At 37.9% G+C, this 14,038-nt stretch overlaps 1 protein-coding gene across 7 annotated transcripts in view; it reads right to left on the bottom strand.

The window, feature by feature from the left end:
- The window catches only part of mapk10 (mitogen-activated protein kinase 10), a 41,506-nt gene that overhangs the window by 24,332 nt on the left and 3,136 nt on the right, over window positions 1-14,038 (bottom strand). For 6 of the 7 annotated variants that reach the window (XM_054756294.1, XM_054756288.1, XM_054756287.1 and 3 more), the window contains exons 2-3: window positions 2,544-2,615; window positions 1,138-1,307 (exon numbers count right to left, since the gene is read on the bottom strand). In XM_054756294.1, coding sequence (XP_054612269.1) covers window positions 1,138-1,307; window positions 2,544-2,615 — 242 coding nt within the window. Of the gene's footprint in view, window positions 1-1,137; window positions 1,308-2,517; window positions 2,616-14,038 lie in introns of all 7 variants that reach the window. The other variant, XM_054756289.1, reaches the window with a different exon arrangement.

Below are 14,038 nucleotides of genomic sequence, written 5' to 3' on the forward strand. Positions count from 1 at the left end.
ATGTATATTTCAAGACGAAAATGCATCTCAGCTTTATGATATAGGTGAAAAAGCTTATTATTAGTATGCACTTAGTTTTGCTCTTTTTTTAACCTAAAATTTGACTCATATTTCAACTTTCTTCATCAGTAATCTTTCTAAATTTTTTTACAGTAATATTATGACTTTATTCTCATCAATTTTTATCCCCAAGCTGTTTTTCTAAAAGTTACAACTTTATTTTGTTTGGTTTATTCCTCATATTTCCACTTTAAGACGATAGAATATTTTTATTTCAACTCCATGTGACTAAAACGACATTATTTTAATATTATGAGTTTATTCTCGCAATACTTTTATTCTCTTGAGAAAAATTACAATTTTTCCATTTCTGCTGATTTTCTTATTTTATCTCAACATTCTTCTTGGACATTTTCTTTTTGTAACATTTTGACTTTACTCCCACATTATCATGTTTTTTTTTTCCCTTGCCTAATTTTACAAAAATTAGAATTTTATTGTTTTGTTTGTTTCACATAATATTACAACTTTTTAAAAAATATATTTTTTCTTGAATATTAGTTATTCATTTTTTTCTCATCTTACAATTTTATTTTTAAAAATGAAATTACCGCTTTTTCTTGTTAATTACAACATTTTTCTCTTTTATATTTTCACGTTATTATATTACTGCTGATTTGTCCATTTTTTTTATTTTCTTGTTAAATAATATTTTTAGAATGCCGCTCTCAGGCCGCACTTTGGACACCCATGCCCTAAAACTTTCCTTTACAAAAAGCTATAAGTCTTACTAACTGGAAATTTGGCCCACAAATATAAGATTTTATTGTTTTTTTATGCTGAGCTTGAACTCTCTGGTCACTGTTACCACTGTGAAAGAATAACATAAGACACATTTTTATGATTAACTAGCTGTACTGGGTTGTAAACATCAACATTCTCCTGTCCATTCAACCTATTTCTTTTTAACTTGGTGTGATTCCATGCAAAAGTACAAAGACATCATCCCTAACAGTCTCTGCACAGCACAACAGCACTGCTCCAAAAAGAACAATTAGCGGCTAAATGAGTTCTCCAAACATGAAATCCCTTTTTTTTTAAATGCGTTGAAAAAGCAATTCTCAGCAAACGACCTACCAGACAATCCCCTGAGCTCCAGAACCAATGGGCTTTAAATTCTGGTAGCGTTTTAAAACTGTGAAGGTAGAGTCTCCCACTTCCACGCTGTAGAACTGGTTGTCCACTTTGCTTTTGCTCATGTTGTAATGTTTGGCAATATATGACACATCCACTTGTTTTCCAAAACCCTGCGTAAAGTCAACAGACAGACAACAAAAGGAAAGGTTCTATTAGTAATGCTGGAAAAAAATATCCATTACTTATATTTGAAATAACAGGACTATTATTTATTATTTTCAGCATTTTTTCTGCGTTTCTATAAATGTAGTCTTATTTTCCCTTTATTTAGCATGACTCTTTTGGACATACAGTACGCTTCTCATATTTTTGAACATCAGTGACAAAAATGCATCTCCACATTTTAGAAGATTTTAAAAAAAGTGTTTTAAAAAAAACAACAAAAGAATGCATTTTTGTTTATTTTTGGATAAAAAGAAACATGTCACAACATTTGAATGCATATATTTCTCTTATTGCTGTTGTCCAATGAAAAACATACAGTATACTATCAGTTTTTTTTCTAATTTTATTTCAAAACAACAAAAATGCCTTGCAAACTTTTGTTTTTCAAATAAAAAAAATCAAATAAAAAATTCTGAATGTACATTTCTCTCATTGTTGTTGTTCAAAGAAAAGAATGCATCTTTTTTCCATTCCACATTTTTCCAAGTTGTTTTTAATTTGGTATTGTTGATATCCAGTGAAAGCAGGTATTTCCAAATTTTGAATTAAAAAAAAAACATATACAGTATTTATACGTATATATATATCCAAAAACAACAAAAATGGTTTTCAAATTTGTCTTTGGCAAATAAAGAAAATTGCTGCTATTCAATGAAAATCATGTATCTCCAAATTTTGTGAGGTTTTCTTTTTACTCACAGCCAAAAATTGCTTTGTGTTTTGAATAAATTCCAAAAAATCACAATATCCCGTTAGGCGTATACGTGACCCGATTTACGGGTTAGACAAGGAGCAACCCAGGGGTAATATTTGTTTATTTTAAAAAACAACATATTCTGGTTTTTCAAAAGGGTTATTGATGGTTACATGGCCGTGCGTAACCGGGTTATTGCTAATATTCCGGTTATAATAGGATTATTTGACTGCATGTAAACATAGCCAGTGAATAATGGACCGATACCACAATGTTCCGCGTCATGTGACGCCTTTGCCGCAACTCACGCCGCCTGCAGAGCAGACACGGCATCTGTAAAGCTGAGGTTCACGGTGGAGTTTAAAGAGAAAGCGCTGCTAAACGTGTGTCATGATGACAGCGTCATCTGTGTGTAGCGCATGGAGCAAGAAAAGGGAACTGGAACTGAGTGGGTACTGTACCTTTTTTACCTGTAAGGGACACACACCTGACAAAAGGCTATCTTCACATCCAGGATTGGTTGGCTGCAGTTGTATAAGAAATGCCTGCTCATAAATACCTGCAAGAACACAAAGAAGAGCAAAAGTCAGCTTGTCTTGAAGGATGGAACTTTACGGTGTTCCCGTTTTGCGAAAGGTAATCGAGGTATTTCTGGAAGACGATGAGTCATTTTGCTCCAGTGGCCCTCTTCATAATAACACAATTAAAGCAGGGGCACAGTTAACGAGACATTTCATCATTTTTACATTGGCCTGTTTAGAAGGACCTTGATCCCTGCAGGGGGTCATATGCTGCTGGTGCATAAATTGCCTCAAAACTGCACTTATTTTGCCCATCATCCACAATCCTCATGTGAGACATGAACACGTCTTGTGTTGACTTTCACTTTGTTTCTTATTCTCGGGAGAATTAACAATATCCTGTAAAATGTGTAGTCAACTGACGACAGTGTGCCTCACGCTCAGCCTATCTATGCCAGCGTGTGTGATCGCTCATTTTTGTTCACATGCCCGCGTGGCCGGCGGCATCCAGCTAGCTGTTTTTTGTCGGGCAAGCTACGAGCGCCGAACATCATCACAACTTACTTTTTTTAAAGTGTCACTTAACAATGTTGCTCTCTTGTCGTCGTTATGATACTCATGGCTTGTCTTCAAAGCACTAGTTGCGTGTCGAAGTTGTGCAACAGAATCACGTCGTGTGTACGGCTTTAGACGGTGATGCTATCACGGGGGTCTCCGACAGGTAGCGCACCAGGTGATGTTGAGTAGTTCACCAGAGAATATTTAAGTGTTCTATTCAAACATGACAATAATAATTATAATAATCCTACATTTTTTGGCTCAGTCTTTGATATTTTGTAGAGCCTGTTGGAAACTTGTCCTGTATATTTTCCCCAAGCGCCCTGACCATTTTTTGTGGAGTTATATGCACAAATCCCGAAAATGTCAATGTTCCTAATTCCTGGATCCAGACGGTGATCCCGATCCTGACCAAATTTTAATCAGTTCTTCCATATCCATTTCCATTTCCGCCAATTCCTGCAAATTTCATCCAAATCCATTCAGAACTTTCAGTTATTTTTAAAGTTATTTTGAACACGAACAAGCAATCAGACAAACAGATAAACACCGGCAAAAGCATAGCCTTCGCGCTGTGCTTGCTTTTTGTGCTGCACTTGGCGCTGGCGTAATCAGCCATAAAACATATAAATGACTCATGATGTCATGAAATAAATACATTTTTAATGAAATGAATGAATACAGGCATTAAATGAAAAAATGTTTTATCAAATATATAGAGCAAACATAAAATATATACTGTAAATAAATAAAGATGTCATGAAATAAGTAAATTGTTCATTAAATAAATAAATAAATAAATGTCAGTAAATCAACCATAAATGAATAAAAAGGTCATGCAATGGTTATTGCTCGTGAAGTAAATATAACTAAATAAAAAGGTAATGAAATAAAGAAATCAAATATAAATAAATTAAAATAAATATATAATTTCCATGGAATTCATGAAAACAGGCATTAAATCAAAACATGTCATCAAATATATAAATCAACCATAAAGTATATAAATGAATAAAAATGTCATAAAATAAGTAAATTGTTCATGAAATAAATAAATAAATGTCAGTAAATATATAAATCAACCATAAATGAATACAAATAAATAAATACATAAAATAGTCATGAAATAAATAAAAATAAATATATGAATTAACAAAAAAAGGTTGCAATAAAAACCTGTATTTTGTGGTTCATGAATGATTCCCGTTCAATGTGTTCATATTTGACAATGCGATTCATTAGCTCTATATTTAATAATTATAATGCTTCACATTTCTAAGACGGTCTTTGTTTTATTTGTGTTTTATTTAATTTTAATTATTGTTTTTTTATTGTATTGAATTGATTTAATTATGCCAGAAAAAAGTAACTAAGGGCAGTTGAGGGAGACAGTTAGTAGTTTCAAAGCACACCTGCAGTATATGTGACCATGCACAACGTAAGCCAACTCAACATCCATTAAGCTGTATCCGTGCTGTTAATCCTTTTCCATTTGTATGTATCTACAGTACAGTATCTACAATACAGTATAGTGTGTGATATTAAACCTCACACATGGCCCCAAATGTTTATCCTCTAGAAAGCCAATGAGAAAGACATAACTCACATTATGTGCTCGCTAGCTTCAGACCAGATTCCTCTTGCTCATGTTTGCGTTTGGAGTGCGGCTGCACCGGTTTTTATCAAAGACGGCATTCCGCGCCGTACCATCAAGCGCCAATATATCACCCCGAGTGCAATATGACTCGGTGCCAGGGGCTTGAGAGTTCGAATAAGCGGAAAAAAAATAGCTTAGTGGCTTTCCCTTCTTCGGGACGAGAGGGAGTGGATATAACGAGGAGGGATTTGCCTAGAAAGATATTGACTTGCATTAAAATCAAAACAAGGGTGTGGTTTTTACATCAGACTCCATCTTTTCACCCACTGGAAAACAAACGGCGAGTATACTGTATACTATGCAGTCTTATCCTGAAGGGGAATCAATGCAAGGGTGTTCCTATTGGTCCGTTAGTAGCCTATGGATGGATATTATAGATGTTTGTGACAACGTAACGGGAAAGCTACTGCAGGGTCTTTTAGTGTCTGATTTCATTTCCAATAAAAAACAAATCCTGATTTACGAGGAAAGTACATTTTATTAGCTCGAGCAGACATAGCAGCATAAGGACTGCTTTTCTTCGTCATGTTTGCATGGCCACCTGCTGCAAATTGGACCGCTATTCCGTCTTACTACAGTTGATCTACTTATGTTTACTTTTCCCAACTTGTGTAGATCTACAATTTTGCTTGCATCTTCACTGAGGTCCTTAACTTTCCCATTGTTCTGCGTATTGGTAGATCCAGTGAGCGCCACCAAGCTATTTCTTTGTTGCCGCCAAAGAGAAACTACCAGCTGCATTCAAGTAACTCATTAAAGGTTATCCCAAACAGGATTTTTTACTTTAAACACATACTGAGGACTTCTAGAGTACTTCCCCAAATGTATGTAAACAGGTTCCAAAATGTTGTACGCCACGGGTAACTTCCATCCACCCATCCATCCGTTTTCTATGCCGCTTATGCTGCCGCGGGTAACTCCAGCCCTTTAATTTCAAAGCTGGTGGGGTTCATCAACTTGGCGTCGTGTTGTGACGTCATACGAGGAGTAGGGCTGCTGCTGCTGCAAGTCTTGTGTTGCCTTGCGACTGCCTTGTTGTGTCTGTTCAAGATCGATATAATATAATAAAAAGAATAATACAGTTGTCCCTCGTTTAACGTGGTTAATTGGTTCCAGAACCAACCGCAATAAATGGATTTCTTAGAGCCCTGCAGACATTAAATAACACTCCTATAGTCACCTTTACACTTGTATTACCCAATATAATAGACAAGATAATAGAAAATAAGCCATCTTTGATACAAATAAGAGTAGATAGACTCACACGTTAGCATTGACCGCATACTTCCTGGTGGCTATTGTCTCCTCAGTGTAACGTTACTGACACCTAGAGGCCAGTGTAGAATACTACTCTATTGCCGCTGTTTGTGGTTCAGAAGAGACTCACAATGCACTTCTATTGCTTTATTAACAAGCAGTGAACACATGCAGTGAACATTCACACAGGAGCTGCTGTCGGCCACTCGCTACAATGCTAATCTGCTGCTAGCACTCAGCTAACAGTCAACTCTAGCCACTTCCCAGCTTCCGCTTCTTAAAAGCGCACACAACAAGTGACAGATACTGTATTACACTTCATATCATGTATTTTATATGTTTGTTGTTTTTTTTTTTTACTAATAATAGATCATATGCAACCAGGAAACAGCGATCATTTAATTAAATTCAATTCATTTATTTATATGGCGGCAAATCACAACAATCTCTGTTATCTCATGGCGTTACACACATGAAGGTCACACTCATAAATGACAAAAGAGAACCAACTGAAACGCTTTATTGATGAATTAATTTTTGGAAAATGTGAGGGCGAGACGTTGGAACTGCGATGCAGTGAGAGGTTCGACTGTAATGTCATTTGTATTTGTTCCCGATCAATAATATTGTCAATGAACATGAAGTGTCCGTAACTGTTTACATTTGACTTCCTAACCGCCACTAGCATAGCATTTGAAAAGCCCTCCTCATACAAATGCAACATTCATGAAGTATTTCAACGTTTGCATTTTAAAAATAATGCTCTTTGAGCTAGAAGTACTTTCTTCAGGGACTATTTTGTCAAAAATGTAAACAGTTACAGACTATACAACTGCCAGTTACAACAACAATAACACATTATTTAACTCATTCAATCCCAGCCATTTTTTCAAAAGACAACCCCTTCAGTACCGACTATTTTGACCGATCTTTCAAGACACACAGAATATTGTGTTCTATGGCTACATAAACATGGAACCTACCAAATGAAAGATTAGACTCCCATCTTTCATCAGAAAAAAAGGTTGTTTCCACCTTTTTTCGTTCTTTAGTAGTCAACAGTAGAACATAGGTAAGAACATAAGTAAGGGAAATATCGGTTCCCGACTAGAAAAGGGAGAAAACCAGCTTTTTGTGTGTGCGTGTGCATGTGTTAACCTCCTGCACGCTTCACTCCTTCCACAGCTCTTTCACTTCCTCCTTCCTGTCATGTGTGATTTTTCCGTTCACATGATCCCTTCCAAGCTCTTATCAAAATGCACTTCTGCCACTTTGTGACCGTTTTTAGGGCTTAAAATTGCTCTGAAGTGAAATCCATTAGTGGTGAGTTGTGACGTCACCTCATTTTGCCTCTTGCACACAAAAACGTAAAAGACGTACTGTATAAATACATGGTTGGGATCATGCATTCGGGTTTATAAAAACATTTAACTATGTCTTTGCTATTGAATGACTTAATTTAGCCAAATTTTACAATTTGAAACACAAAATTCTACTGCTTTACTGACTCTAGATGTGTTTTGGTTTTCAACAGCGCTTCGACTTGGTTTAGCCTTAGACGTTGATGCCAAAGGTTCCAGTGCGCTGGCTTTAGGGCTCGGTCTCTCAAGCTGAGACGGCTGAAGTGGCCGGTTTTCCTTGTCGGACGTACAAGTTATGAAGAGATATTTTATGCTATGCACAGCTGAAGGCTTCAGTCTTGCCTTGAACGTAGCCCAGCTCTCTGGCAACGCTGCAAACTTCCTCAGAGCAGTCAACGTTGAAATGCGGCAAGCTTAACAACGATGCCTCCGATGGCCTTTTTTTTGTCCAGCTCTTCGCAATCTTCTTGTCTTTGCGGCGTGTCATTTACTGCACACAAAGTCTTGGCAAAAACTGCTTAACACTCTTGTCTGACTGGGATGACATCACTGCTCAAGGGGCTACAGAGCATAGGGGTTGTCTTTAAAGTCTATGAAATGTATCTGTATTTTATTTTATGCTAACAAAAGTGTGCTATTTCCTTACTTTATCCATTTTTTAGGATTTGGGATGACCCGGGCTCCAAATTACAATGCAAATGATAAATGCATGCACTTCTGAGTGCAACTGTGGCAAGCAAATAATAGCAACCATGACTTTAAAAATGGAGGGCTACTTTGCTGCATTGTGGCAAGTGTTTATTTAATGTGTCATACAAGTCTTACCACAATAGAGATGGCAAGAAATGGCCACTGCAATGAAGGTACAAGATAAGATAACAGCTAGCCTTGCTCCTTCTTCTTCTTTTTACATTCCAGCAGCCTGCGTGTCCTGCGGTACATTGCTACTTCTCACAGGTCAGATCAAAATTGAATACATTGTCCGGTACCGACACTGGATTTTGGGTTTGTTTCAACAACAGCAGTCTAATAAAAATATGAGGTTTTAAAGTTTCACATTCACATTCAAAAATGAACCCTGAGCGGCAGAAAAACATGATAACCTCAGACCACCAGACTTCCAATCATCAAATTGTTTAAAAAATATCCTTCTAACCGCATTGTCTAAGTCCACACCCAAAATTGGTACAATTTCACTTCGACTATATATTGGTACTGCGTCTTAAAAGTCCATTTTCAGCCAGCCTTACCCAGTCATTTGTTAGGTTCTAACCCTGTGCAAACGCAATGAGCGTCCAAACAAGCATGCATCAATAATTACTGCACCACGGTCTCCTAAAAAGGGCATCAATAGCTGCAGTTAATGGAGATTCGCTCTACTTTGGTTCGACAGTTTCTGACTCAGCACTGTGCATGTAGCAGCATATAACATGAACATGTCACTCCTGCAGCACTTCATTTGAGGCCTAATTAGCATGCGACGGCACAAAATGCTGGTGTTATTGTTCCCTGCCGCATCCTTTTGTGGCTTGAGTTACCACAAATGCGTCGATGTCTCCCTTCCATCCTCAACAATTCTGTCCTTCCTGCCTCCCTTTTGTTTCCCCTCGCTCCCGGCATTCCCCCATCGCCCTGGCTCATGGCCTCACTGCCTCCCGCCCTCCTCCCCCTCGCCTTCCCTCAAAGCTCCATTGTGAGCGCTTGATTCAGCAGCCAGCTCTCCCGCAGTACGCAGCCTTGCCTCCACTGTGCAGGCCGAGACACAAAAGGGGAGGGGAGGATTCCGAATGCAGGCCTCAAACAAAACAGCACTGACTCATGCGAGACTCCTCCTTGACAGCTTATTGATTTGGTTACCTCAGGAGATGAAATGCATTTTCTCTCATCTCTACCTCCTCTCTTGTCTGTTGGACCGCCTGCATTCACGTGATTTCCCCCCTGTCGTGTTTGTCGAAAGCATGCTTATGTTGCAGTTTGGGGATTAAGCACATGGCAGAACCATGGATGGAAGGCACTGTCGGGTGCTGAGTCTTGTAATCCTGCTTCTTCATACATAAAACGATTACTAATAGAGGCTTCCTGATAGCATGGTTGCACTGTGTTAGTTAATTAGTTAATAGTCAGCTCCAGTTACCAGCGATGAAGGTAAAGGGATCATTTTGCAAGTTTGTGTGTTAGTAAAATGGATTACACAAAAACTACTGTACATACCATAATACTTTACTTATGTACCTAACCTGCAAAGAGGATGGGGCGTTAACTGGAAACAGGTTGCTAATAGGCTGAGAGGCTGTTATTACTGAAACTTAAAATCTCATTTTACAGTATCTCACAAAAATGGGATAACAGTTTCAATTTGCTGCGCCCTCAAAATAACTCAGCACACAACCAATAGAGTTTAAACTGCTGGCAACAAAATTGAGCGCATCCCTTTATTGAACTGTACTAATTGGCCCCAATTAGCCATTTTTCCTCCCCGGTGTCATGTGACTCGTTACTGTTGCAAGGTCTTAGGCGTGAATGGGGCGCAGGTGTGTTAAATTTGGTGTTATCGCTCTCGCACTCTCTCATACTGGTCACCGGAAGTTCAACATGGCACTTTATGGCAAAGAACTCTCTGAGGACGTGGGGGAAAAAAGAATTTTAGCTCTACATAAAGATGTTGGAGGCTATAAAAAGACTGAAAACACCCTGAAACTGAGGTGCAGACAGAGGCCAGGCGCTTTAAAAAGACAGCTTCCACTCAGAACAGGCCTCGCCATGGTCCACCAAAGAAGATGAGTGCACATGCTCAGCATCATACCCAGAGGTTGTGTTTGGAAAATAGACGTATGAGTGCTATACAGGAATTTATTTATACTTTTTGCCATTTTGCCTCAGTATGGGATTTTGTCCTCACCCCAGAATGCAAATGGTAGCGACCCATCAGTCTATTCCGAACAGCTTATACATCATTTCACCACGAAGTAGCCTGCTAGCTAGCAAACAAACACAAATACGACACTCCACCTTTTCATTTTGCTTTGTCAGAGGAATTTATGTTGTCTGTTTATTTTTTTCCAGTTTAATCACAACCCAAAATGTAGCCGGATACTCTAGCTAAAAAAATCAAACTCATAAATAACATTTTTTAAATCATTTGAGTCACAATGAAATCCCCAGAATCAGTGAGACATGGTACAGTCCAGGCATCCTCCATCATGCTTTAAGAACCAGAAAGTAGCCTGCTAACTAATGATCAGACCAACAAACTTAACCCACCTAAAAACACACCTTGAACATTGTTCACTTTTGTGGGAGGACTTAAAGGAGAGCAAAAGTACTGTTCTAAAGTAGTAAAGTCCTTTTGTCTACCATTATCTTCCATCAGCGCCAGCTGGCCCATTATGCAATACAGTCACATGCACACAAGTGCCGTGGCCTCCAAAGAAAATCAGGAAAAATTTCACCATCAGTATATTTATATTAAAACTAGTTGGCATTATAAACTCTTAAAATTGAAAAGCTCACATTGATTCACGTGTAAATGAATGCCCAATTTATATGACTACACATGATAACAAATACAGTAACCACTCATTTGTGTGCATAGTTTGGCATATACAGTACCTGTATACAGGTATTTTATATAGCGTTTGTTCACCGATCATCCATGAGTCAAATTGGCCAATACCGATCACATAGATTAACTGTGAATTTTTCAATTTACTTACGAGTGCTATTGGCCAGCGGTGCCTTTTAAGTGGGAAAAGTTCAGACAAATCCAAGGTCCCCTGACTGCCAGGGCGCCCACAAAATATGTAATTATTAAAAAAATAAAAAGGAGGGAGCGTGATTTGTTTTTTTTTTCATGGGACCCAGAATTCCTGATTGCACCCCGCTACTGGTTACATGAAAAATGGAACCATAAAATCACCTTTATTAATTTATATCACTCTCACAAACAGCAGGTAAGTTCCACACGGCAGACATCTTTGTTGTGGGTTTGGCACGCCTGCGCAGTGTGAAGGAAAGTGGGCGGGGGACGATCGCTACAAGCTGCAATAGAACGGGTCAGAGGTGATCGGCTTTTGTGATCGCCTTTGAAAAGCATTCATTGGCAAATGCCGATCACGTGCTTTTTCACGGAAATCGGATGATACTGATCGATCGGAGCATCCCTACTTATTTTACTTTGTCCTGCCGACCCTTGATCTATCTCGTTCGAATACAGCTCCCTCACACTATCGCGGTTTCTCCCAAATTAATTAATTAGTTAATGACTACTATTTCATGGTTGACTATGACTATTATTAGTCCACAAAATGCATATTTAAGCAAATGTTAAATATTCTTGGCCTATAAACCTTTTCAAGCATGAAAAGGTTCTGAAAGAACTAAAATACAAATCCAGTTTAAGGCAATACAAGGCACTGATGAACTGTACAACACTGGCTACTCGGTGTCACTAGTAACACGCACCAGGCTTGATCGCCAACGACAGGCTTTTATTATTTTATAATTATTTATCTCACAACAGGCACAATAATAACATAATAATAATAATAATAGTGATCATCATCATCATAATTATCACGCGGGCTACTGTTGTGGCCGTACTCCAGCTAACACTCAACTCTGACACCCTGATGTCACTTCCTGTCCACACATCCGGAAGACATTTATTGAAACACACACGAGCACGAGTCTCATTTATGTCTTAAATGGTTCCTTTTCTTTCCTTGTGTCTACTATATTGGGTAATATGAGTGTAATGGTAACTATAGGGGTGTTACTTCACGTCTAGAGGTCTCTAATAATGGTAAAAATAGTATTTTGAAAGTGCTCCAACTAAGAAAATATTCCTTTTATGAATATTGAATCGTACTTCACAGAAATTCACTTATCGTAGTCGAGTCTGGAACCAATTAACCGCAATAAATAAATGTTGTTCCTTTGTTTCTTCAGTTTGTTGTTCTTTCTAATGCCTGATACAACTAAAGGTACCTTTGTTTGGACAAATATAACAATGACAACAAAAATAGCTCATAAGAGTTACATTTTTTGGCAGTACAATGCTATAGCTATTCATGTAAGAACTGTGATTTTGGTTATCATCAAGAAAAGCATGGAAGTTGCTAGATATCAGCTCTTAAATGAAACTATTATGAGCTATATTTGTTATCATCATCATATTTGTCCAAACAAATGTACCTTTAGTTGTAGCAGGAATTAAAATGGATCAATAAACTGAAGAAACAAGGGTGGTCTACTTTGTTTACAGGATTTTTAATTTTGTGGGTACTTATATTTGTATTTCAGATATTTTTTTATTGATATGTCATTTCTTAACCATGTAGATTGGGTGACACATTATTTTACAAATTCAAGACAAAGTAAAAATGTCATTCGATTACTTTTGTAAGCGTATGTAAATTGCCGATGCAGGGTGCGCCATCTGAAATCTGTCTTTTTGTTACTTAAATGACAATGAAATGGTCACATAATCAAATTGGTACCTTCCTGTTGTGTTATTATTATTATTATTATTATTATTTTAATATCATCTTCCATGAAACAGGAAGTAGCCTGCTAACAAACAAACAGATGGACAAAGAAACAAAAATATGGGGCTGAATGAGTTCTTTTTTTTTTATTTTATTACTTTTTTTTGGAGGAATTTATTTTCACCTTGGTACTGTGGTACAAATATTTTGTCTTACAACACTGAACCAGGTAGTAGCATAACCTCCAAAGGTACAAACAAATCGCTGTCTTCTTCCCTGAATGAATTAAGTATATTAAGCAGTTTAAATGAAGCATGGCTTCCTGGCTTCCTGTTTAGCCTCATCAGCATATCTAACCAAATGACCTGAGCACAATTAGAGGAAAATAACACAACATGAGGCAATTTTCTCCCCCCCTCCCAGCATTGTCATTACTTTAGGATTAATGCGCTCTGACCTTCGGTGGCCCTGTGCAGATGTGTTGCTGGTCGAGTTAGGAGAACGGCACTTGAAGCTATGCGCAAGCAAAATACAGCTTTGCGAGATCAAATCCAGTTATGTAACCGCGTAGCTCGCTCTGCTGTCACGTTTCGCTGATTGTTTGAAGAGCGTTAAATGCTCCTATACCGACGATAGCAATGTTGTCATTTGATGGAGTTAAAATATTGAAAATGTGAAATGACTCTGATTCCCATGCGTCTCCTACGCTTTGCCCCCCTAATGACAACATCCACCTTCCATCTAATTACCAGAACAGACATATTTGCTGGTAATTACAATGAAGGCGCCCGATCAGTAGACATACAATTGAATATATTTCATTAATGACACTTATTTAAGATTTATATGGAAAAGTCAGAGGTGTTGGCAGGTCCTCTCCTATCTCCAAAAGAGTCTCTCTTCCTCCATGCTGGAGGTCTATTAGGAAGTGGGACAAATGAGGTATTTAACAATGCATGGCTAAATGGAAGCATTTGAAAGTGAGTTAATTGGGTACTTCTAATATAGTCAGATGTGGTCCCTTGAAGCTAATGTATTCAGTTCAGCTTTGGTGCATCTTGATGTCTTTCTGCAATAATGAGGCTAATGTGGCAATTACAGTGCATTTCATACCCGGGCCATCAGTGGGGCCTTATGCGACA

The sequence above is a fragment of the Dunckerocampus dactyliophorus genome, chromosome 17 (assembly GCF_027744805.1).
Source record: "Dunckerocampus dactyliophorus isolate RoL2022-P2 chromosome 17, RoL_Ddac_1.1, whole genome shotgun sequence".
NCBI lineage: Eukaryota > Metazoa > Chordata > Actinopteri > Syngnathiformes > Syngnathidae > Dunckerocampus > Dunckerocampus dactyliophorus.